The 27,292-nt window shown below is 41.0% G+C and overlaps 1 protein-coding gene across 1 annotated transcript in view; it reads right to left on the bottom strand.

Annotated features, from left to right (window-relative positions):
- Positions 1–27,292, bottom strand: part of gpat3 (glycerol-3-phosphate acyltransferase 3) — a 74,180-nt gene that overhangs the window by 20,499 nt on the left and 26,389 nt on the right. The window contains 5 exon segments of the mRNA XM_051929848.1: positions 1,680–1,795; positions 9,703–9,796; positions 14,616–14,706; positions 15,772–15,851; positions 21,733–22,027. Coding sequence (XP_051785808.1) covers positions 1,680–1,795; positions 9,703–9,796; positions 14,616–14,706; positions 15,772–15,851; positions 21,733–22,027 — 676 coding nt within the window.

Below are 27,292 nucleotides of genomic sequence, written 5' to 3'. Positions count from 1 at the left end.
ATATATATATTAGTAAACCTTCAAAAATAATGTGCAGTTAAAGTCTCAACAGCATTCTCAGTATTTTCGGAGCGGCTCTGAAAATGTCTGCTTTGTTTGGGTCTCCATACCTCTGCAAGTCTGATGTGAATGTCATGAAATCAAAGTTCAGAACAAGACTAACAGACGAAACTTGATTAGTCAAATTAGGGGTGGGCGATCTTTACAAAAAGATCATATCACAATCCACAATCTGAATCTTTTCAATGTGGCGTACACTTAAGAGGATATCCGGACTCAAGCTCATCAAGACCTCAGTAACACTTTATTTTAAATATCAAACAAAGTTGAATTCAATTGTTCTCTCGTTTGCTAGCTAAGCGGAGTTAAGGATCACACCCCGAAATTGGCGAGTGAGTGAGGAAGGCCCCTCCTCTCGGCCCGCTGAGCGTCTCCTGGATTTGCGCAAATAAATTGGTACCGCAAGCAAACTATGATACATCGCAAAATGAGAGAAGTCACAAAATCAACCAAATTATGGAAAAACCCCGATCTAAATCCGCGAAGTAGTTCTCTTGTGAGAAGCAGACAGACAGACAGACAGATGTTGGATTTTATGTAGTATATATTAGTAAACCTTCAAAATAATGTGCACTTAAAGTCTCAACAGCATTCTCAGCATTTCTGGAGCGTAGTAGAGCGAGATAACTATAAGAATCTTCACCAAGCAGCTCTGAAAATGTCTGCTCTATTTGGGTCTCCATACCTCAGTGAGTCTGACGTGAATGTCATGAAGTCAAAGTTCAGAACAAGCCTGACAAACAAACATTGAAATGACTCCAGAAGAGCGAACCTCAGTGGCTCCACTCCACCAGACACCTCAGTGCCAGTCATCTGACTAACTGAACAACACGTCACACATGCAACTGGACATGCGAATAAAGTGACACAGTGACATGGAACAAAATGACAAATGAATACATCATATCTGTATATTTGAAAATGTATACAGACATACAAAATGCACTTGCAGGTGAACTAAATCTTTTTTGTAATGTTTTAATGCAAAATGTGAGTTGGACACCAACATTTTGCAAATGTTCAGGTAAAACCAGCTTATTCAGTTTGTTAGGGTTGAAATAAGCTATGAGTGGAGTTTGCATGTTCTCCCCGTGTCTGCGTGGGTTTCCTCCCACAACCCAAAGACATGCTGGTTAGGTTGATTGGCGATTCTAAATTGGCCCTAGTGTGTGCTTGGTGTGTGGGTGTGTTTGTGTGTGTCCTGCGGTGGGTTGGCACTCTGCCCGGGATTGGTTCCTGCCTTGTGCCCTGTGTTGGCTGGGATTGGCTCCAGCAGACCCCCGTGACCCTGTGTTTGGATTCAGCGGGTTGGAAAATGGATGGAATAAACGTTAGAAACCATGAGGAGCTCTCGGCCATTTTCATTTCGTAAAAGTAGCTCACAGGGGGAAAAAAAGGTTGCCGACCCCTGCTCCAAGTTAACATCAAGTCGAGTTTTGAAGGTCCCTAATGTCCTCCTGTCTACCACGCTACCTGGTCACTCATTCCAAGTTCCCTGTGTAAAGAAAAACTTCCTAATGTTTATGTGAAATTTACCCCTAACAAGTTTCCAACTGTGTCCCCGTGTTCTGGAGGAACTCATTTTAAAGTCACCATCTCGATCCTGGAATGTTTCTTACCGTTTAGTCACCAGCTGCCGGTCCTTCATCTCTGATCTCTCAAACCAGACATGTGGACAAGCTTTTACCATAGACCTCTGCATAACTCCCAAGAGGCCTCCATGGACCTGGCCCACCTAGAAAGATCAGAAATGGCAATTATTGTAGGACACCATCAAGAAATGCTCATCATATTGTGCAATGCGAGAAAGATAACACACACATGCTATTTGTGAGGAGATGATATCTCATGAAGCATCACTCAACCAATCAGAAACTCCCCCATTTTCCAAAGTCATTAAATCCAGTATGAGGTTTCCTGAAAGCAGTGCAAGTTAGGAGACAGCAACTCTGGATGGAAACACCACCCTATAACAGGTGACACTCCGTCAGGCACCGACAACTTATAATCGCCAAGTGGACTGGACAGAAAGTCCACATGAACATCATAAGAGTGTGCAAACTCCACAGACAGGACATCCAAGCCAGGAACACATAGAGAAAGTGTTGTGTGATGAAATCTGCAATGTGCACTTTGATCACATCTGAACTGTCCGATTTGTAATTTTAAACTATGGAGGAAAAGCATGTCTTAGTCCCAAACATTACTCATCCTAAAGCCAGGTTTATACTTCACGCAATGTGACGCGTGCTCCAGCGGACTCTCCTGCTACGCAGGCGTTTTACTGTTTATACTTGCGAGTGTACTTTACGTAAATCTGGAAGAGTCTACCAGGTGGCAGTGTGAGATAATCATCACGGTGAGAACAGGTTCGGCTTCGTTGTGTTATGAATTGCCTGGAACAGCCATTAAATTACGAGGACACCTTACCGCAATATCTCTGAAAAGGATGTTTAATGATTAAATTCATCAATCCAGGGATCTGTCCATTCCAGCAAGCATTGAACACGATGCAGAAACAATCCCTGGATGGGGCTTCAGCTCATCGCAAGGTGAATACAAGCAGACACACACACTGGCGTCACTTTATTGTCACCAACTCTGCATTTTTTTTTGGAAGGAAACTGAAGCCCACTGTGGAAACCCAGCAGGAAAACACGTAAACTCCAGGCAGGGAATACCAACGACATGACTCCCTGCGGGACAGCAGTGCTACCGCTCCGCCACCATGTCACCCCATGTGTGTAATTACTAACAGTATTCATTATTTAAACAAAATTACGACTTATCTGTAAAATGTGACATATATACATTAATGCATTTCATCATGAAAGTGATATCAAGTATAACTCTAAGGATTCTAAATGTGCAGAAAGTTGAAATATCAGAAATGTAATGTGCTCAGTGTAGCGATCACTGCTGTCAGGTCAGGAGAAAGCCCCAGAAAAAAAAAAAAAAAAGATAGTATGCGAGACTTTTAAAATGTATCGTGTCATTACGATCGGGAATATGTGATGCCCGAATATAAAAGCACCACGAATGCATCTGTATGTCGGCATTTTGCTCCACCACATCGAACCACTCATCAAACATCGAAGCGCGCACATCGATCTCGTAGGATCATCATAGCTGCTTTCTGTCGCATGTAGATAGTAAACAGAGACTTGGACGTCACGTTCCGACTTTTATCACACTGCGCCCCCCGACTTTTTACTGGTACTGCAACTCGGGCACGCGTCACGTTAATTTCTGGGGATCTGCTCAGAGGATGCGTCAAATGAACGCTGGGAACGTGTGGCAGCCATGATGCGTGCTGAGCATGAAGTATACACGAGCACTTAGGGTTGCCAGACGTCCCTTTATACGGTACGTGGCCCATATTTGATCATTTTGTCCCCTGTCCCATACTGATCATTCAGGGACACCCAAATGTCCCATATTTAGTTGATTTTCAAATTTCGTAATAAAAATAAAATTTTTACTACCTTCTTACGGTACTTAGTTGTAACTTTATAAGTAATTATACTTTCATTTCTCAGATTCTCTTGATGAAAATAACCCAAATGTAACGAGGAAACGAGTGTTTGCTGCCTGTCTGCAACTTGTTCCGATGCTATGGTTGGCTGAGGACTTTGACACTCTTACCGTTGTGCTCTCCAGCCGCGCTGCTGTGCAGTTCTGGATCAGCATTGTAACATACGGGGCCAACAGAGTGTGTTGTAGCGCATAACGCTAATGTTGAGCGTGTCTTCTCGATGATGGATGTTCAGTGGGCTGAAGAACGAAATAAGCTGGATGTGGCTACTTTAGAAGCTATCTTACAACGTAAAGAATTTTATAGACAGGTGTTAGAAAACAAGGACCTGTTAAGAAAAGTCAAATCATCGGTCAAATATAACTAAAGGTACAAGTTCAGTTCTCGTGCGCTCTGATAAGAAAATTTTGCAGATAAGTTTCTCAGTTCTGTTTCTTTTCAAATTCTCCATATGAAACAAAATTTTCAGTTTATTTTCTGTATTGTTTGTATCAAATCATAATTTTCAAAATTATTTTCCTTTACCTGCGGTGGGCTGGTGCCCTGCCCGGGATTTGTTCCTACCTTGAGCCCCGTGCTGACTGGGATTGGCTCCAGCAGACCCCCCCGTGACCCTGTGTTAGGATATAGAGGGTTGGACGATGACTGACTGACTGATTTTCCATAAAGTTTTTATATTGTCTCTATTGAATAAGAATTTTGTAATGATTTAATTTTTTTCAAATTTTCTATTAACTATCTGTATTGCCTGTATTAAATTAAATAATAATATTTCTGTTGTCTGTATTAAAGAAATATTTTCAAATGATTTCACTTTCTCAGAATTTCTTTTACCTATCTGTATTGCCTGTATTAAATAATATTTCTCTGTTGTCTGTATTAAAGAAGTATTTTCAAATGATTTCACTTTTACAGATTTTTTTTTAGCTTGTATTAAATAATTTTCAAATGATTTTACTTTTGTTTTCCTCATAACCCATTAAAATCCTTACTTTATGTTTTTAACTTATGTCTCTACTTTTATATAATATAGTAGTCTGGGTGTGTAGGGGCATGTATAAATTTAAATATATAGTAATATAGAAAGAGTTTTAAGAGTGTTCCATATTTCTAATTTTCTAATCTGGCAACCCTACTCATCGTAGTAGGCTTTGTACAATTAGATCAAGGATTAGGCCCTTGCTTTAGTTTCTCTCTTGTAGGTATGACAAGTTTTATCTTTGAGGAACAGCATTCTGTATAACAAAAAGAACAGCCCTTAGCTGTGTAGGTGAAAGGTCTGCCCTCAATAGAATGACTCAGACAAAATATGTGCCAAGCACAGAGAACATCAAGTGTACTGTACAATGTGGACGAATGACCTTTACACCTTAAAGGGTGGCTGGCACAAGATGAACTTTCTTCTCATTACTCAACTTTGTGCCTCTGGTGTGTAAGAGGGGGGAAGGAAGAACGCCAACCCATAAGAGCATTGGGCTGTGTCAGCATACATCTGCAAATGCTCCCAGTGGTAACCGTCTCATTGTTGAAAACCCACAGAGATGTCCAGTCCTGGATTCTACTATGAGCACCCTCATCAGACTGGCAGAACTGGTTCTTACCCAGTCTTACCCCCTTTTTTTCTTTTTTAAAAGGTAAGTAGAATGTGACTGAGCTATGCCAACATCTACATGGGTTGAATGGAAGAGCATTACTTTCCTATCTCGACTTTGTACCCAGGGGTACATTTGGCAATAGCCCCGGCTAGACGTATAACTACACAGACACAGAGACACTTGTCCTTTTTGGATAATGGATAAACATTTCCGGAAAGACAGACCAATGGATGCAGAGGAAACACATTTACAGCATCTCACAAAAATGAGTACACCCCTCACATTCTTGTAAATATTTTATTATATCTTTTCATGGGACACCACTGAAGATATGACACTTTGATACAATGTCTAGTAGTCCATGTACAGCTTGTATAACAGTGTAAATTTGCTGTCCCCTCAAAATAACTCAACACACAGCCATTAATGTCTAAACCGCTGGCAACAAAAGTGAGTACACCCCTCAGTGAAAAATGTCCAAATTGTGCCCAAAGTGTTGATATTTTGTGTGGCCACCATTATTTTCCAGCACTGCCTTAACTCTCTTGGGCATGGAGTTCACACGAGCTTCACAGGTTGCCACTGGACTCCTCTTCCACTCCTCCATGACGACATCACGGAGCTGGTGGATGTTAGAGATCTTGCACTTCTCCACCTTCCATTACAGGATGTCCCACAGATGCTCAATAGGGTTTAGGTCTGGAGACATGCTTGGCCAGTCCAGCACCTTTACCTTCAGTTTCTTTAGCAAGGCAGTGGTCGTCTTGGAGGTGTGTTTGGGGTCGTTATCATGTTCAGTTTCCGAAGGGAGGTGATCCTGCTCTGCTTCCAGTATCTCACAGTACATGTTGGCATTCATGGTTCCCTCACTGAACTGTAGCTCCCCAGTGCCGGCAGCACTCATGTAGCCCCAAACCATGACACTCCCACCACCATGCTTTACTATAGGCAAGACACACTTGTCTTTGTACTCCTCACCTGGTTGCCGCCACACACGCTTCACACCATCTGAACCAAAGAAGTTTATCTTGGTCTCATCAGACCACAGGACGGTTCCAGTAATCCATGTCCTGTGGTCTGCTTGTCTTCGGCAAACTGTTTGCTGGTTTTCTTGTGCATCATCTTTAGAAGAGGCTTCCTTCTGGGACGACGGCCATGCAGACCCAATTTGATGCAGTGTGCGGCGGGCGTATGGTCTGAGCACCGACAGGCTGACCCCCCACCCCTTCAACCTCTGCAGCAATGCTGGCAGCACTCATACGTCTGTATTCAAAACACAACCTCTGGATATGACGCTGAGCACATGCACTCAACTTCTTTGGTCGACCATGGCGAGGCCTGCTCTGAGTGGAACCTGTCCTGTTAAACCGCTGTATGGTCTTGGCCACTGTACTGCAGCTCAGTTTCAGGGTGTTGGCAATCTTCTTATAGCCGAGGCCATCTTTACGTAGAGCAACAATTCTTGTTTTCAGATCCTCAGAGAGTTCTTTGCCATGAGGTGCCATGTTGAACTTCCAGTGACCAGTATGAGAGAGTGTGAGAGCGAGAACACCAAATTTAACACACCTGAGACCTTGTAACACGAACGAGTCACATGATACCGGGAGGGAAAAATGGCTAATTGGGCACAATTTGGACATTTTTCACTTAGGGGTGTACTCACTTTTGTTGCCAGCGGTTTAGACATCAATGGCTGTGTGTTGAGGGGACAGCAAATTTACACAAGTTGTACTCTGACTACTTTACATTGGATCAAAGTGTCATATCTTCAGTGGTGTCCCATGAAAAGATATAATATTATAAAAATGTGAGGGGTGTACTCACTTTTGTGAGATACTGTATATTGGTACAAAAGATATACCAATGATTGCACTGGTGCTGCTTCGTGCTTCAGTAGCCAGCTGTAGGAATTCATTCATTATTTTACTCACTGCTAGCCATCTCTTGGGTTTACAGTCAACATTCAGACCATTTCACAGCACAGAATCGGCGCTGCTAAGAGTGACGAATGATCTGCAGATGGCAGCTGATTCAGGGGAAGTGCTCAGTGCTAATTTTATTGGATTTGAGTGCTGCGTTTGACACGGCTGATCAAGACATTCTGACTAACAAGCTAGTAACAGGTATTCAGGGAACTGCTCTTAAGTGGTTTGTGGATTTACCTCAAAACCACGACGTTGTCTGTAAATGTGGGTAATTCAACGACTCCTACTGGTTCGGTAACCTGTGGAGTACCCCAGGGGTCTGTTTTAGGTCCAGTCCTCTTCTCTTTATACATGTTACCATTCTGTTCTATACTAAACAGTTGTAACATCCCATTTCATTGTTACACTGATGATTTACTTCCCGTTGCAATCGGGTGAAACGGAGTCTGTGACAAAGCATTTTAACTGTTTAGATGATATAAAACACTGAATGGCACTTACCGTATATACTCACATTTAAGTTCTCCCATGGAAACGTTGGGACTTGATTTTACCGTATAATTTCCAGTATTTTATAATGTTGCACATATAAGTCAAATGTGGAAAACTCACGCTATTGGTCCATGAGATTATATGTTAACGCCCACCTGAGAGTGTAACCACGGCCTTTTATTTGTATGTACTGTGCCTATGTGACCATATGGTAATACCTGAACTATTCCGAAGCGATGTTTGAGCTTTTTTGTATCTCACACCCTCATACACATTTATCATAAGAGCATCCCTTATCTACGATGGAGCATTCAATCAAAAAAAAATATGAAGCTGCTTTTAAATTAAATGTCGTTGAAGTGGCAAATGAAATTGCGCTGCTGCAACAAAATTCAATGCGTCGGAGAAACTGATGGGAGATTGGAGGAGGCAAGAAGATGTAAAAACAAACAAAAAAAAAGTGTCGCATTTTTTAGTATTTGTTTTTAAGCCCTACAGTTGTCAGCTCCACTGTACTTAGCTGATCTGACTGTTCCATATTTGTCAGCCAGGCAGCTGAGGTCTTCAGATAAGCTATTGCTTACTGTCCCATGCGCACAGTTGAAGCTGAGGGGTGATCGTGCTTTTGCAGTGGCTGGTCCTCAATTTTGGAACAGTTTGCCCCTCGTAAAAAGGTCACCTCCCACATGTCATAGTTTTTGCTAAAAAAGCACTTTTATTCAATTGCTATATAGCTTATTAGTTTGAGCGGTTAAATCTTTCTATTTATATTGTTTATACTGTGCTCATCTTATGTATTTTCATTTTACATAATTTTATACAAGCTATTCATGTTTGTGTGTTGGTATATGTGTGTTCATGTACTGTATATATAAAGTTTTCTTTTTAATAATTCTTTATCTGGCTTTTATTTCATACTTTTACTTTTTATTGTAAATAAAGTACTTTGGTCAACTACTTGTTTATATATATATTAATATAATTATATTAATATATACAATTATATTAATATATATATATATATATTGTGGGATATGGCCGGCCATTCATCACGGCCAATACCCCCAGGCCGCTAGATGGAGCCCTCCTTGCAATGTGGAGATGCCCCGAATTCCAGCAGGGCATCATGGACTATGGAGTTTTAATACACAGCCCTGCTGGATAACGTCGGGGCCGCCAGGGGATGCTGCAGGGAGACACAGACACATTTATTTTCCATACAGCCCGGACGTAAATCCTAGTCACATGGTTGGAAGAAATAAAGTGCTTCCGGGCTGATGAAGAAAAGGAGTTTTCGTTTGACCCAGAAGTGCTGGGTAATCACATGGACTGAGGGCTTAGAAGCACTTCCGGGTCACGGACTATAAAAGGATTGTGGGAGATCCCAGACGGTAAGCTGAGCTGGTAGGAAGGGTGGCTAAGTGTCTGGGAGTGGAGGATTGTGTATTGATTATTGATTGTATTGTATTATTGTAGTGTCTGGGTTTAGTGCACATTATTATTATAAAATAAATAATAATTGGACTTTTATCTGGTGTCTGGAACAAGGGTTCAAGAGGGTTACAATATATATACACACACACACATACACACACACACATATATGTGTGTATATGTATATACTGTGTGTGTGTGTGTGTATATATTATATTATATATATCCATCCATCCATTTTCCAACCCGCTGAATCCGAACACAGGGTCACAGGGGTCTGCTGGAGCCAATCCCAGCCAACACAGGGCACAAGGCAGGGAACCAATCCCGAGCAGGGTGCCAGCCCACCGCAGGACACACACAAATACACCCACACACCAAGCACACACACTAGGGCCAATTTAGAATCACCAATCCACCTAACCTGCATGTCTTTGGACTGTGGGAGGAAACCCACGCAGACACGGGGAGAACATGCAAACTCCATGCAGGGAGGACCCGGGAAGCGAACCTGGGTCTCCTAACTGCGAGGCAGCAGCACTACCACTGCACCACCGTGCCGCCCCTATTATATATATATATATATATATATATATATATATATATATGGCGAGTCAAAATTATGTTAACATTTGAATTGGTATGAGAAGAAAATACGTACCATAGCGTAACAACCATCATTGGCTAAAATGACAACGTCGATGGGAGAGGTGTGGTTGGCAACACATATTCCTCCTTTCTTGGGCCGGTTTTCCCTGCGAAATATAAATAAATACACCACATTTTTCATACTGTGCAGCAAAAGCAAAATATAATATCCATGGAACTGTGTATAATAGTGGAGTCTATCATTGTTTGCTAATTATCATTACCATATATAGACAGTCGGGTGCTAGAAATTCCCAATGGATTATTAATAAAAGTCAAAGTCAAAGTGAACTTTGTTGTCATTTCAGCCATATACAAGTATACAGATAGATGAAATTGTGAAGCTCAGGGTCCACAGTGTAACAAAATGAAGTGCAAATAATAAATTAAAAATAGAATTTTTAAAATTTAAATTTAAAATTAAAACACAAACAAGACAAGACATTGTGCAAAGACAAGACAAAGAAGTAGCAGCAATATTGACGTGTAGTTAGCAATATAAACATTGATGCAATGTATGGTATTTGTAATCTAGATACATAAATATAGTCAATCGATATGTAATATAATAAATAAATAATAAATAATAGATATAGATAATAGAGAAATTATCAGTGTATGATAATAGTTAAAACACGTGTAAACAATGAGAGGTCAGAATCTTTTTAAAAAATATAAAGATTTTTTTTACAACTATATAAATATTATAACGGCCTCACAGCAAGGAGACCAGGGTTCATGTCCCAAGTCCTCCCTGCGTGGAGTTTGCATGTTCTCCCCGTGTCTGCGTGGGTTTCCTCCCACAGTCCAAAGACATGCAGGTTAGGTGCATTGGCGATCCTAAATTATCCCTAGTGTGTGCTTGGAGTGTGTGTGTGTGTGTGTGCGCGAGTGTTTATGTGTGGAAGTCCTGTGGTGGGCTGGCACCCTGCGTTTCCTGCCTTGTGCCCTGTGTTGGCTGGGATTGGCTCCAGCAGACCCCCCGTGACCCTGTAGTTAGGATATAGCGGGTTGGACATTGGATGAATGGATGAATAATTCATGGTGCATACGCACAGGTTTAAAAGGAAGCACATTATTGCGAGGCAGCAGCGCCAGCAATGTGCCACCATGCTGCCCACCATGAATTATCTGTGTTAAAAAATGTTTAGAAATAAATGAAAGGGGAATTGGAAGGAGCATTAAGTTTAAATCTGTTATGGTCCACAAAACACATGGATAATGTTCTCAGAGAAGGAAACCCTACAGTGCAATTAAAATTTCACTTCGATGAATGAAAGCACTAACAAGCCAAATCATTAAATCCCAAGTTTCATTGTCAGCAAGGACCATCTTCTAATTAGGAAATTAGTTGCAAGGAAAACCTGCAGCCACTGTGGCCCTCCAGGACTGAGGTCAGGCACTGATGTTGGATGAGAAGGCCTGACTCACAGTCTCCGTTCCTGGTCATCCCAAAGGTGATGGGGTTGAGGTGCTTACATTAATGCCAGTGGAAGTTTGGAACTCTTCAGCGATGGAATCAAAAGAATGTTGGCAATGTTTACACACCACGCAGCTTAGCAGTCGTTGACCCTGCTCGGTGACCGCTATCCAAAATTTCACACACCATCTTGTTGCAAAGGTGGCATCCTATCATAGTACCACGCTTGAAGTCACAGAGTTCTTCTGAACGACCCATTTTGTTTCACAAATGTTTGTAATTGGAGGCTAGGTGGCTAGGGCAATGGGTCCGATTGAAACACTTGAATTCAACATTTAAGAACCGTGTATATGACGTTAGAGGGTCAGCTCAAGTTGGACGATTGGGAGACAAAGTCAGAGAGGCGAGATTGTGTTGGTTTGGACCTGTGCAGAGGAGATATGCTGGGAATATTGGGAGAAGTTAGGTGGATTGGCGATTCTAAATTGGCCCTAGTGTGTGCTTGGTGTGTGGGTGTGTTTGTGTGTCCTGCGGTGGGTTGGCACCCTGCCCAGGATTGGTTCCCTGCCTTGTGCCCTGTGTTGGCTGGGATTGGCTCCAGCAGACCCCCGTGACCCTGCGTTCGGATTCAGCGGGTTGGAAAATGGATGGATGGATGGATACTAAGGATAGAGCTACCAGGTAAGAGGAAGGCCTAAGAGGAGGTTTATGGATGAGGTGAGAGAGGACATGCAGGTGATGCAGTGCTGGATTAACCATATAAGCAAAGTAAGCACATGCTTAGGGCATCAAGGATAAAGGGGGCACCACAAAAATTTTTCATGGCCGAATTTATCACATAAATTATTAAATTAAATTTATAGCCATTTTCAAAATGTAATGAAAAATGAATAATGCCTCCCTGTACCTCCCTATGCCGTCACTGTTAGTAGATGTGAACACAGTGCGTTCTGCATACTGGTGCCATCTACAATGGGGAATTCCCATTTCATGGTGATTCCCTTAAACGCCATGTTATGTCAAAATATTGTGAAAATAATTCGATTCAAAACAATATGTTTTTATATTTTTAAATAATAGTTAATAGTTGATTAAAAATAATTATCATGTAATTGTTGTGTTTCGTGAATTATCTGTTATTTAACGTAAAATAAATTTCTAGTGCGTAGAAAGTGTTATTTTCTGTTTTAAGCAAAAACAAAAAATCGTCCCAGTTTGAGGAAAAAATATTCTGGTAAGTCTATTTAATTCTCTTCTTGGATATTTTAAAATTCATTTACATTATGTAAAAGTGAAAATCGTACAGCCGATTACTATTGGATAAAATTGTTTATAACTTTTTTACTAATAAAGATTTAACAACAAAATTTTTCACAAAATAATATTCTTAGTACAAGATTTGAAGAAATGTAAATAGATTTGCTAAATTGACACTAAAGCTATAAATAAATTAAATAATCAAAATGGTAAATCTATGGTTTTCATGTCAAAATGAAAACCATACATTGCAAAAAATCCTTTAAAAATCGACCCCAAACGTTAAAATTTGTAAAATTTCGGATGCCATTTATCTCTTCAACAGTAATTTCTCAGCTGAACTTCAGCAGTTTCATTTATATGTGAGCCATAAGTTCAGTGCAACAGAAAAAGTAAAAACAAGATTCAGTAATGCAGAACTTTATAAAATAATTTTAAAAGACAATATTGAGTGTTGCTTTTCCAAATGTAGACATTGCCTTTTGTATACAGTAATCCCTCCTCCATCGCGGGGGTTTCGTTCCAGAGCCACTCGCGAAATAAGAAAATCCGCGAAGTAGAAACCATATGTTTATATGGTTATTTTTATATTGTCATGCTTGGGTCACAGATTTGCGCAGAAACACAGGAGGTTGTAGAGAGACAGGAACGTTATTCAAACACTGCAAACAAACATTTGTCTCTTTTTCAAAAGTTTAAACTGTGCTCCATGACAAGACAGAGATGACAGTTCTGTCTCACAATTAAAAGAATGCAAACATATCTTCCTCTTCAAAGGAGTGTGCGTGAGGAGCAGAGATTGTCAGAAAGAGAGAGGAGAGCAAACAAATCAATAGGGCTGTTTGGCTTTTAAGTATGCGAAGCACCGCGGCACAAAGCTGTTGAAGGCGGCAGCTCACAACCCCTCCGTCAGGAGAGAGAGAGACAGAGAAAAACAAACAAGCAAAAATCAATACGTGCCCTTCGAGCTTTTAAGTATGCGAAGCACCGTGCAGCATGTCGCTTCATGAAGCAGCTACACAGAAGGTAGCAACGTGAAGATAATCTTTCAGCATTTTTAGACGAGCATCCGTATCGTCTAGATGTGCGAACAGCCCCCCTGCTCAATCCCCCTACATCAGGATCAGAGAAAGTCAGCACAAGAGAAAGAGAGAGAAAAGTAAGTTGGGTAGCTTCTCAGCCATCTGTCAATAGCGTCCCTTGTATGAAATCAACTGGGCAAACCAACTGAGGAAGCGTGTACCATAAATTAAAAGACCCATTGTCCGCAGAAATCCGCGAACCAGCAAAAAAATCCACGATCTACATTTAAATATGCTTACATATAAAATCCGCGATAGAGTGAAGCCGCGAAAGGCGAAGCGCGATATAGCGAGGGATTACTGTATTTTTAACGTTAATGGTCACAAACTGCTCAGCTGAGCGCTCATTTTCTCGGTTGAAATATATTAAAAATCCCCTCAGAACAACTGTGCATCAAGGCAGGCTGGATGCCTTATCTCTATTATGTATAGAAGCAGATGTGTTACGTAAGATTGATTATGAAGATCTAATCAAAGAGTTTGCAAGGAAAAAAAGTAGGAGAAAATTAAATGAAGCATACAAAAATAAATATTTTCCTTTTTACTATGTTTTGTTTAATTTCTAATTTTCAATAATAAAATAAAATTTTATTTTCAATTTTGTTATTATTTTAATATTTTCAATTACTAGTGTAAGGGGGCACCAAAATTAGTGCTTAGGGCATCTAAGGGTCTTAATCTGGCCCTGAGGTGATGGGTGCGACAGAGGAAGATGACGAGGACAGAAAGTTATGGAAGAAGATGATCCCCAAACAGGAGCAGCCGAAAGAAAAAGAAGAAGTATATATTTATTGGCTCTTGTTCGGAAAGCGGACGCCACTTGGTTGTTTCACAATAATTAAGATTAGGTATATAAGTAGGCTTCACATTTCTGTTATCATTTTAGCCCTAAAATGGTGACTTAACATCAGGGACCTATTTTATTGACCTTACTTAAGGTTAGTGTTTAGGCGAGAAGAAGGCCGTCTCAAGTGGCGTCCGCTTTCTGAACATGACCCTATTTATTTATCTATCTTTTTATTTAAAGAGTTTCTTTAAAAAGCCAAATACCCCCTTGGGGAGAAATGCAATTCTATGTACGACTTGAAATTAGTGTAACGTGAGACGGCCATGAGGCACACTAAAAGCAAAAAAAGTTATGGTGACCTTTTACCTCAATGTACTTACTTGTTGTGGTACTGGATGGTAGCAGACAAACCTCTCGCGCAGATCCTGTAGCACATTAGATGGACGAGCTCACTCAGCAGGTTTTTTCACTCTTGTTGGGGGGAAAATAAAAGAGACAGAAAGAGAAGACATATTTCCATAAATACCACTAATTTAGAGCCACAGGAAACTGTAGTCTTAATATACATAGGGTGTCCCACTCGGGAGTACAACTTTAAAAATGTGAATTACTCTGCAAAGCGTGCATGTATCATCATGCAACAAGGTTCAAAATATTCCTTATTTAATGAAGAATTGATTCTGTGTCATAGAGGCGGGCACTATAGCGGGCGCCACTACGGGGCAACGTGCCATACCTCTCATGTCAGTATGGAAGAGATCCGATCGTTTTTTGGAAACAGGGTGATCTCGAAAGGTTTGTGGCCACCTCCATCGCCCGATTCAACTCCCCCAGATTTTGTTCTATGGGGATATTTAAAGGGCAAGGTTTATGCAAGCAAACCCAGGACCATCGAACAACTGAAAACAAACATCGAGCGTGAAATTGTTTCCATCAACACTGACATGTTGCAGAGGACATTCTCAAATATGGAGCGTCGCGTTTCCTTGTGCGCGGACGTTGGGGGAGGACATTTTCAGCACCTTTTGTAATGTGGACTTGTTTTCCACTAAATACAGGTATGTTCAGTTCTTACAGCTCGCCTTTACGTTCACGCATTTGCGAGTAATTCGCATTTTTCAAGTTGTACTCCCGAGTGGGACACCCTGGAGAACAGCAAGATCAAACCAGCAGTCTTTTAAGAAAATGCGACTCCATGCAATAAGCCTGCTTTGCTTCCACACCAAATCCTTTGTGTAAGTCTTCTCCCCTCAGCTCTCTACATTCTTTTGACTTTCAGTTTTCCTCTAATGAGGTCATTTTATATTTAGATCCAAATAATTATCTGCCAAAAAGAAATGTGTTATGAACCAGCCCTTGAGCCCGTGTACACTCAAATGCTTTATTTAATTCTGCACATCGATGTCCTTTCAGCATAAATCTGTGTTTTAAAAAAAAAATTGACGCTGATCTCTACAAACAACAATTTAAATCGATTAAAGAAAGGTAAATCTTTGTTGATTCTGTTCAGACCACTCAAAATACTCCGTTCAAGACGGTACCTGCTGCTCGGCAGTTGTCCTACAATGGTGGTTCCAATCGCAAGCCAACTTAAACCAATTGCTGCCAGCGTAACCCTAAAAGAAAAAAAAAATGATTACTTAACCTTTTATAAAATAAGAGGACACTCTCAATACTTCTCCTAAAAAAAAGATTTTCTTAATATGCAGCTTACCCCATGTGGTTTGTACTGGTGGCCGAGAAAAAAATTGAATCTCATGCTCTCATGGAGAACAGAGATAATGCATCAGATGGAAAGGGCAGCAGCAACCACTTTTAAAACGTCCAAGAAAAACATTACATGTTACTCATGCGTCACGTACTTCACACCGATATCATGTCATATGCTCACAATGTCCCAAACACATGCATAAAATACGGTTAAACAAACCACAAAACAAAAGTAGAATGAACTCCAAATAAGTGCTGGAATTGAAGGTCTGCCTCCCGTAGTTAAACTTATATTCATTTTTTTACAATTGGAGCACCTCGGAGACATTTACAATGTTGTTAAATAAAAACAACATCAAAGAAGTGCATCAATAGTATATGCACTCAAATGGGAAGGGGCTTTAGAATTGAAGACAGGATTCTTAACCACTGAATGAAGGGCCTGCGGTGGGTTGGCACCCTGCCCGGGATTGGTTCCGTGCCCTGTGTTGGCTGGGATTGGCTCCAGCAGACCCCCGTGACCCTGTGTTCGGATTCAGCGGGTTGGAAAATGGATGGATGGATGAGGGGCAGAGAAGGGTCTTCAAAATTCAAAGGCTTGATGCCACATACAGTATCTCACAAAAGTGAGTACACCCCTCACATTTTTATAATATTTTATTATATCATTTCATGGGACACCACTGCAGATATGACACTTTGATCCGATGTAAAGTAGTCCGTGTACAGCTTGTGCAAATTTGCTGTCCCCTCAAAATAACTCAACACACGGCCATTAATGTCTAAACCGCTGGCAACAAAAGTGAGTACACCCCTAAGTGAAAAAGGTCCAAATTGTGCCCAATTAGCCATTTTTCCCTCCCCGGTGTCATGTGACTCGTTCGTGTTACAAGGTCTCAGGTGTGTTAAATTTGGTGTTCTCACTCTCACACTCTCTCATACTGGTCACTGGAAGTTCAACATGGCACCTCATGGCAAAGAACTCTCTGAGGATCTGAAAACAAGAATTGTTGCTCTACGTAAAGATGGCCTCGGCTATAAGAAGATTGCCAACACCCTGAAACTGAGCTGCAGCACGGTGGCCATGACCATACAGCGGTTTAACAGGACAGGTTCCACTCAGAGCAGGCCTCGCCATGGTCGACCAAAGAAGTTGAGTGCCCGTGCTCAGCGTCATATCCAGAGGTTGTCTTTTGAAAACAGACGTATGAGTGCTGCCAGCATTGCTGCAGAGGTCAGCCTGTCAGTGCTCAGACCATATGCCCGCCACACACTGCATCAAATTGGGTCTGCATGGCCGTCATCCCAGAAGGAAGCCTCTTCTAAAGATGATGCACAAGAAAACCAGCAAACAGTTTGCTGAAGACAAGCAGACTAAGGACATGGATTACTGGAACCATGTCCTGTGGTCTGAGGAGACTAAGATAAACTTATTTGGTTCAGATGGTGTCAAGCGTGTGTGGTGGCAACCAGGTGAGGAGTACAAAGACAAGTGTGTCTTGCCTACAGTCAAGCATGGTAGTGGGAGTGTCATGTTTTGGGGCTGCATGAGTGCTGCTGGCACTGGGGAGCTACAGTTCAGTGAGGTAACCATTAATGTCAAAATGTACTGTGACATACTGAAGCAGAGCACGATCACCTCCCTTCGGAAACTGAACATGCTAACGACCCCAAACACACCTCCAAGACGACCACTGCCTTGCTAAAGAAACTGAGGGTAAAGGTGCTGAACTGGCCAAGCATGTCTCCAGACCTAAACCCTATTGAGCATCTGTGGGGAAGGTGGAGAAGCGCAAGGTCTCCAACATCCACCAGCTCCGTGATGTCGTCATGGAGGAGTGGAAGAGGATTCCAGTGGCAACCTGTGAAGCTCATGTGAACTCCATGCCCAAGAGAGTTAAGGCAGTGCTGGAAAATAATGGTGGCCACACAAATAATTGACACTTTGGGCACAATGTGGACCTTTTTCACTTAGGGGTGTACTCACTTTTGTTGCTAGCGGTTTAGACATTAATGGCTGTGTGTTGAGTTATTTTGAGGGGACAGCATATTTGCACTGTTATACAGGCTGTACTCTGACTACTATATATTGTATCAAAGTGTCATATCTTCAGTGGTGTCCCATGAAAAGATATAATAAAATATTTACAAAAATGTGAGGGGTGTAAATGTGTTTCCTCTGCATCCACTGGTCTGACTTTCCGGAAATGTTTATCCACCTTACAAAAAAAAAAAAAAAAAAAAGGACAAGTGTCTCTGTGTCTGTGTAGTTAAACGTCTAGCCGGGGCTATTGCCAAATGTCCCCCTGGGGACAAAGTTCTATCTATCCGTCTGTGGGATTGATATGGGATTCATAAAAGCAGTGCTAATATTTGTGATGCACCATCTGTTAGAATGAAAAAATGCAATACAATTACTACATGCATTCATAATACATTCCAATAGATAGTGCACTGCAAACATAAACTCCTGCATATTCAGAGTAAATGTTGATTATTTACATTTCAACCCATCTCAGACTCTTGACCAATAAATCAGGGGGAGAGACAGGTCTTCAATTCAAAAGCTTGATGCCACATAAACTTGTTTCCTGCGTTCACTCCTCTGATTTTCTGAAAATATTTACCCACCTTAATAAAAGTACAATTGTCTAACTGTGTGTGTGTGTGTCTGTCTGTCCGTGTAGTTGTGTGTCCATCCAAGGCTATTGTCACATTTTCCCCTGGGGACAAATAAAGTTCTATCTATGACTAATAGTCCTAATATTTGTGATGCACCATCTGTTAGAATGAAAATGCAGCACATTACTACATGCATTACAAAATACACTCCAACAGATGATGCACTGTAAACATTAATACTACTAATGCTGGGGTCTATGTTAATTATTTAGATTTCAACTCATCTTAGACTCTTGACCAATGAATGAGGGTGAAAGATAGATCTTCAGTTCAAATGCTTGATGTCACATAAATGTGTTTCCTTTGTGTTCACTGCTCTGATTTTCTGTAAATATTTATCCACCACACGGTGGCACAGTGGTAGCGCTGCTGCCTCATAGTAAGGAGACCTGAGTTTGCTTCCCGGGTCCTCCCTGCGTGGAGTTTGCATGTTCTCCCCGTGTCTGTGTGGGTTTTCTCCCACAGTCCAAAGACATGCAGGTTAGGTGCATTGGCGATCCTAAATTGTCCCTAGTGTGTGCTTGGTGTGTGGGTGTGTGTGTGCCCTGCAGTGGGCTGGTGCCCTGCCCAGGATTTGTTCCTGCCTTGTGCCCTGTGCTGGCTGGTATTGGCTCCAGCAGACTCCCGTAACCCTGTGTTAGGATATAGTGGGTTGGAAAATGACTGACTGACTATTTATCCAACTTAATAAAAGAACACTGGACAATTGCATATTTACTCCTGGAAACAAAATTCTACCTGTGACTCTGTTTTATGTCATTTAGTATGGGATTCATAAAAGCTGTGCTATAATTTGTGATGCACCATCTGTTGGAATAAAGTAAAACATTTTATTGCTACAAATGTTTGTGACGCTCCATCTGTCAAAAAACATTGTCTGTTTTTTCCTGCATTGTTATCACTCTTTAATTTAATATTGTTTTTTATCAGTATGCTGCTGCTGGAGTATGTGAATTTCCCCTTGGGATTAATAAAGTATCTATCTATCTATCTGTTGGAATGAAAAATGCAATGCATTACAGAATACATTCCAATAGATGGTACACTGAAAACCTTAACCGTGAGTACTCGGAGGTCTATGTTGATTATTAAGATTTCTCCCCTTCTTAGACTCTTGACCAATGAATGCCTGCGGCACTTAAGACTACCACAGCACAGTGGCCTCCATAACTCTTAAACGGAAGAGGTTTCGACCAACCACGTCTCACGATTATTAAAGTATCTATCTATCTATCTATCTATCTATCTATCTATCCATCCATAGACGGTCATTTAGAGTTTCCAAAATGGAACCTGAAGGACTCTTAAGACTGTGAGAACCAAGATTCTCTGGTCTGATGAAGCCAAGATTGAACGGTTTGCCTCTTCACATCTGGAGGAAACCAGGCACCACTCATCACCTGTGCAATACCAATGCAACTGTGAAGTATGGTGGTGCTGGCAGCATTAGGGAGTGGGAGACTAGGCAGGGCTAAGGGAAAGCTAAATGGTGCAAAGTACAGCGATAACCTTAATAAAAACCCGTTCCAGAGTACTCTGGTCCTCAGACTGGGCTGAAGGCTCACCTTCCAACAGATCAACGAACCTAAGCACAAAGTAAAGACAACACAGCAGTGGCTTAGGGTCAACTCTGTGAATGGTCTTGAGCTGCCAAGGCAGAGCCTGGACTTGAGCCCAATCAAACATCTCTGGAGAGACGTAAAAATAGCTGTCCACCTACAGCAGGGGTGTCGAACTCCAGGCCTGGTAGGCTGCAGAGGCTGCAAGTTTTCATTCTAACCCATTTCCTAATCAGTGACCAGTTTTCATTGCTAATTCACTTCTTTTCCCCTTCATTTTAAAAGCCCTGTTTTTAAAGATTCAGTCCTCTGAATCTATTCCTTTCTTCATTAAATGGCAGCCAAACAGAAATGAGATGTGAAACGAGCCGACAGATAACCAGCTAAAGTGGGATTTTAAAAACTCCAACCAATCTCTTAATGAGAAGCTGATTCTTACTGTTAATTAAACTCGTTATTTAATTCCACGGCTTGTTGCTGCTCTCATTCTGCCACAGCAGACATTTCCAAAATTGTTGATTTTTGTGTTTTTACTACGAACGCCGTCAAGATGTTTCATTGACCCGAGAGATCAACCTTACTGAGACCTCCACCTTTCTTTATTTTCAGATATTGTGTGATGGGCACAGGTGAGCTGGTCATGTGACGCCTTGTTTTGTATCTCATTATTGTTTGGTTGCTAATTAAGGAAAAAGAAAACAACAAAGGGGCCTGAGTCAAGATAATTAAAATTAAGGCAAAAGAAGTTAGTTAAGGAAAACCTGCAGCCACTGCGGCCCTCCAGGCCCATGACCTACAGTCTCCATCCAAGCTGACAGTGCTCGAGAAGTTCTGCAGAGAAGAATGACAGAAAATCCTCATAATCCAGGTGTGTGAAGGTTGTTGCGACTCCACTCTGGACTCACTGCCAAAGGGGCTTCAATTAAGAACTGATTAAATAATCTAAAATCGGTGTTTCCCAACCTGCGGTGGCACTACAGGTGGGCCAAGGCTAACTATGGACAAAACCTTGCCAAACCACTCAAGATGATCGCACTCAATTCACAGTGGACAGCATCACAGGAGGGGTATGGACGATCCTGCTCTGACAACAGTGCTCGATTCATCATTAGGAAAAGCATTCACGACTGCACTCGATTCATCTAATGCTCTGGTGATTGTGTGGGAACCACCAAACCCAACATGATGAAGCTCAGTTAATCGATGGGGATCATCCCATTCCCAACACTCAAGACAATTGTGCAAAGGGGGATGTGGTGTCATTTGTGGGTGCGACCCACCTTAAAAGGTTGAGAAGCACTGGTCTAAAGACTTGTGTCAATGTGATACTTCAGGTTTGGTGTTTAGAACACGGAGATGGAAGTCAAACTAGGGATGCTTGACTCATGGGAAAGCAATGCTTCACTATGAGCCGTTATGTCATCTCTTCAGTTCCCCCCACCCTGACACATAGGCTTATGTACAAAGAACTTGTTCAATACGTGCTCATGGTTTGTCTTGACCAAAAATTTTCTCTTCTGCAAAAAGTAGAATCAAAAATTCTCACCTCAGAGGGCAGAGGATGCAGTAACGAATGAAGACCCCCAGCACCCATATTAAGGAGACACGAAAACTAATATATTGGAAGTTGTTGTTGGTTCTAGTCAGGAGGTTCCAAGAGACCAGCTCTTCAGAAGTGAACCTTTGAGTCACCTCATCCTCCACAATGGACTCGATGCCCTTCTTGCTGAAGTAGAATACGTCACTGAACTCAAAATCGCCACTGATTTGGGCTTTTCTCCGAGCCTTCCTCTCTGCGATCTCTTTTTCAATGGAAAAGCCGGCATCTCTTTGGATAATTCCTTGGAAGAAAAAAAAAAAAAAATACAATTTACCATTGAACCCAAAACCAAGCGTGACATTAAAAGGAGAATTCAGATAAACACTTCATTTTTTTTTTTAAAGGAGTCATTACATTACATTTTATTAATGATCAGGTCCTTAGCAGACTTTAAGTGGTGCTGTGTGGTACAGTAGATGTTATGTGACATGAAACCACAGCCCACCGGCATAGAGGAACAGAATATGTGAGAGCTGCAGGTTCACACTGTCATACTGAGAAAAGCTTGGAGAGAGGCTTTACAATTTGAAACAAAAAGGAAAGTTCTTGCTAAAAAGCAACATCTTTACATAAAGGCGGCACAGTGAAGAAATATTCAGAAATGTATTTCTGAAAATCAAAGAGTGAGCAAGTTTAATAAATTGTACACATGTTCACAGAGTTGTCAAGATTTCTGTGCAAAACTTAGGCAACACCTGAGCCAATATATCCTGATTTTTTGAGAATAAGGCAAACTAAATACGTGTAAGGGAAATTATATCAAATATCTACAGTAACAGATAAACCCAAGTGGTATCTGAAATGAGCAAAATGGTTGGAAGCCAATAAACCTTTACTTCTAATCACATTTCTACAGTCCAGAGCTAGTCACTGATCTTAAAAACACAACACATCTTGTAAAAATACAAAGTCTCTTCCTTTTAGGTCACCAAGAATGCAATTATGTACTGTTATCACAAAAAAACAAAACCGTTACTTTAAATATTTTAAAAAACTTTTAGGAACATAATTTAAAAAACTAACTAATGTTTAGTAAAGTATTGTCCAATTTGTTAAAGAATAAATTTTACACTTTCAAAGTAAATGCAATTTAGGTTATTGCTCAAAATACTTAAAATCTCCCCTGTTCAGCAGGCTTGATAATTATTTTATTTTTTTTAATATTTTTTTTTTTATTGTAATCATTCCATACAAATAGATCAATTTATAACCAAACAAATTAAAGACAAATCAAACCCCACCCCTGAGAAGGAGAGCTTAGCTAAAGGAGAATTGCTTAGGGCTTTTTAATAAGACAACAATAAGCAAAGGAAAGGGAGAAATAAATATATATGTAAATAAGAGATGGAGAAGGGAATTAAATGCGGTAAGAGTTATTTCACTTATCTTTATATATAATCTTCATTTGGATCTTGATCTTTGTTTGTCCGCGAAATCATGTTCCCCTGACCACCAGGGGGTGTCCAAGAGCCTTGAACACCATACACAACTCAGCCAAATGCAATTTTAGGTAAAATGCAAGGTTGTTTAATCTTTATACAGTGGTGTGAAAAAATATTTGCCCCCTTCCTGATTTCTTATTCTTTTGCATGTTTGTCACACAAAATGTTTCTGATCATCAAATACATTTAACCATTAGTCAAATATAACACAAGTACACACAAAATGCAGTTTGTAAATGGTGGTTTTTATTATTTAGGGAGAAAAAAAAATCCAAACTTACATGGCCCTGTGTGAAAAAGTAATTGCCCCCTTGTTAAAAAATAACCTAACTGTGGTGTATCACACCGGAGTTCAATTTCCGTAGCCACCCCCAGGCCTGATTACTGCCACACCTGTTTCAATCAAGAAATCACTTAAATAGGAGCTGCCTGACACAGAGAAGTAGACCAAAAGCACCTCAAAAGCTAGACATCATGCCAAGATCCAAAGAAATTCAGGAACAAATGAGAACAGCAGTAATTGAGATCTATCAGTCTGGTAAAGGTTATAAAGCCATTTCTAAAGCTTTGGGACTCCAGCGAACCACAGTGAGAGCCATTATCCACAAATGGCAAAAACATGGAACAGTGGTGAACCTTCCCAGGAGTGGCCGGCCGACCAAAATTACCCCAAGAGCGCAGAGACGACTCATCCGAGAGGTCACAAAGACCCCAGGACAACGTCTAAAGAACTGCAGGCCTCACTTGCCTCAATTAAGGTCAGTGTTCACGACTCCACCATAAAAAAGAGACTGGGCAAAAACGGCCTGCATGGCAGATTTCCAAGACGCAAACCACTGTTAAGCAAAAAGAACATTAGGGCTCGTCTCAATTTTGCTAAGAAATATCTCAATGATTGCCAAGACTTTTGGGAAAATACCTTGTGGACTGATGAGACAAAAGTTGAACTTTTTGGAAGGCAAATGTCCCGTTACATCTGGCGTAAAAGGAACACAGCATTTCAGAAAAAGAACATCATACCAACAGTAAAATATGGTGGTGGTAGTGTGATGGTCTGGGGTTGTTTTGCTTCTTCAGGACCTGGAAGGCTTGCTGTGATAGATGGAACCATGAATTCTACTGTCTACCAAAAAATCCTGAAGGATAATGTCCGGCCATCTGTTCGTCAACTCAAGCTGAAGCGATCTTGGGTGCTGCAACAGGACAATGACCCAAAACACACCAGCAAATCCACCTCTGAATGGCTGAAGAAAAACAAAATGAAGACTTTGGAGTGGCCTAGTCAAAGTCCTGACCTGAATCCAATTGAGATGCTATGGCATGACCTTAAAAAGGCGGTTCATGCTAGAAAACCCTCAAATAAAGCTGAATTACATCAATTTTGCAAAGATGAGTGGGCCAAAATTCCTCCAGAGCGCTGTAAAAGACTCATTGCAAGTTATCGCAAACGCTTGATTGCAGTTATTGCTGCTAAGGGTGGCCCAACCAGTTATTAGGTTCAGGGGGCAATTCCTTTTTCACACAGGGCCATGTAGGTTTGGATTTTTTTTTCTCCCTAAATAATAAAAACCACCATTTACAAACTGCATTTTGTGTTTACTTGTGTTATATTTGACTAATGGTTAAATGTGTTTGATGATCAGAAACATTTTGTGTGACAAACATGCAAAAGAATAAGAAATCAGGAAGGGGGCAAATATTTTTTCACACCACTGTATATAATCTTCATTTGGATCTTCATCTTTGTTTGACCGCGAATTCATGTTCCCCTGACACTGCCTTGGTTGTTACTTTTCTTTACAAACACTGTTGATACCACTTTGTGTTTAGATCTGGTGTCGACACCTGCTTCATTGTCGAGATTGTGGTTTTTTGTGTTTCTATCGACCATCGTTGGCAGCACTTCGCCCAAATCGAATGTTCACCCACTTCTTGGAGTCGGAAGTCAGAGTATATAAGTCGGACACACTTCTGTGATTTTCCATCAGTCGGCGTTTGGAGTTCAAGAAAGAAGCATTGGTTCTTCCTTACTCTTTGGATTGCCACAAAGCAACCTGCGAGATTGGAGAAAGGTTGAGCAGCGATTGTGAGAGGAAACGACAGCGTCGTGAAAACGAGACGGACTGTGAACAGTGAGAAGCAGAAATGCTCCTCCACCACCACATAATTACTATTCGGACAGTGATTCCGAGTAGGCCGTTCCTATCGAATCAATGTCCAAGGGTTTTGTTTTGTAATTTTGTTTCCCTTATAAAAAATCATAATGCTGTGCGACGAAGGGCCCAGTTCACGACTGGCAGCCGCGTTTAAACAGGGAGCCCTTCACAGACAACTTTAACCAGCGCAACGTAGTTGGGCACACATGGCTATTCTAAAATAATATTGATCAGATCCTGCCAGGTTTTGAAAAAATTTTGTACAGATCCTCTAACTGAGAATTTGATTTTTTGCAATTTCAAATAATATAATAAACACTTCATTTCAACTTACCGTATATACTCGCATCTAAGTTCTCCCGCAAATAACTCGGGACTTGATTTTACAGTATAATTTCTGGTATTTTATAATGTCGGCCGTATAAGTTGAATGTGGAAAACTCATGCGATTGGTCCAAGAGATTACGATCTGCTAACGCCCACTTGAGAGAGTAACCACGGAGCACACGGCCTTTTTTATTTTCTATGTGGGTGCGACAATGTGCTGTATCAGCGTGTGCTCCTAACCTCTCTCTAATTGTGCCTACGTAACCACACGGTGATACCCGAACGATTACGAAGCAACGTTTGCACTGTTTTGTGTTTTTTTGTATCTCACATCCTCATACACCTTTATCATAAGAGCATCCCTTATCTACAATGGAGGGTTCGATCAGAAGAAAATATGAAGCTGGTTTTAAATTAAACGTCGTTGAAGCAGCGCAAGAAATTGCGCTGCTGCAACAAAATTCGATGCGTCTGAGAAACTGATGCAAGATTGGAGGAGACAAAAAGATGTAAAAAAAAAAAAAAAAAAAAAAAAAAAATTAAGTGTCGCATTTTTGAACGAGCATATAAGTCGGGGTCTGATTTTATGATCGATTTTTCAGGTTTCAAAATCAGACTTATATGTGACTATACAGTAGAACCCCGTGAAGTTGCAGTTCAGAGGTCGTGATCTCAGTCGTTCGTGGATTTTTCCTTAGAACCTAACTAATAATTATTAGCGGAAACCAGAAATATCCTTTTTTATGGGTTTTTTCGTGGCAATACTGTAGAGAGCATAAAGCAACCATAGAGGAAAATACGACTTGTGATGGTGAAAGTAGCCAATTCGAGAGCGTCATTCATTTCTCCTTGCTGCTGATTGGCTGATGCTTTGTGACGCATCTCTGGCAGATGCAGCCCAGAATTCCCGCATCATAACAGTTTACCGCGTGTAGCGATCTCGAGTGTTTCACTGAGCGTTCTTGTGTTTTTTGTTTTGTTCTTCTTAAAGCCCTGCACAGTGGCTGCAGGTTTTTGCTCCAACCCAATTGCTTAAAGGAACGGGGGGCTCCTTTATACCAACAGCAACTGGGACTGAGTAAGACAAACCAGAACTTTTCTTTCTTTCTTTTAAATTTCTTGCTTTATAGTCATTCTGGTGTGTGTATATTTATTTCTTTACTTATCTACCTATTTATGTATGTATGTACAGTATGTATGTATTTATTGAGCTTATGTTAAAAGCCAAATTTCCCCCTGGGGACAAATAAAGTTCTACCTATCAATCAATCAATCAATCAATCAAATAGACTTCAACTAGTGATGGGAGATTCATGAACGACTCTATTTTTGAATGACTCTTTCAGTGAAGTATACAAATCAATTCAGTGGACCTTAACAGGACTAGTGCTAAAGCGCGTGCGTCTGGATTCTGGATGGAGGTATTTTTGACCATTCTTCCATACAAAATTTCTCCAGTTCAGTTCAATTTGATGGACAGCCTGCTTCAAATCATCCCATAGACAGTCAGGGGACTGTGACGGCCATTCCAAAACATTGTACTCCTCCCTCTGCATGAATGCCTTTGTAGATTTCGAACTG

This window comes from Erpetoichthys calabaricus, chromosome 7, assembly GCF_900747795.2.
Source record: "Erpetoichthys calabaricus chromosome 7, fErpCal1.3, whole genome shotgun sequence".
NCBI classification, from domain to species: Eukaryota; Metazoa; Chordata; class Cladistia; order Polypteriformes; family Polypteridae; genus Erpetoichthys; species Erpetoichthys calabaricus.
Note: the sequence above shows the minus strand (reverse complement) of the source record. Positions and strands in the feature narration are given on the sequence as shown.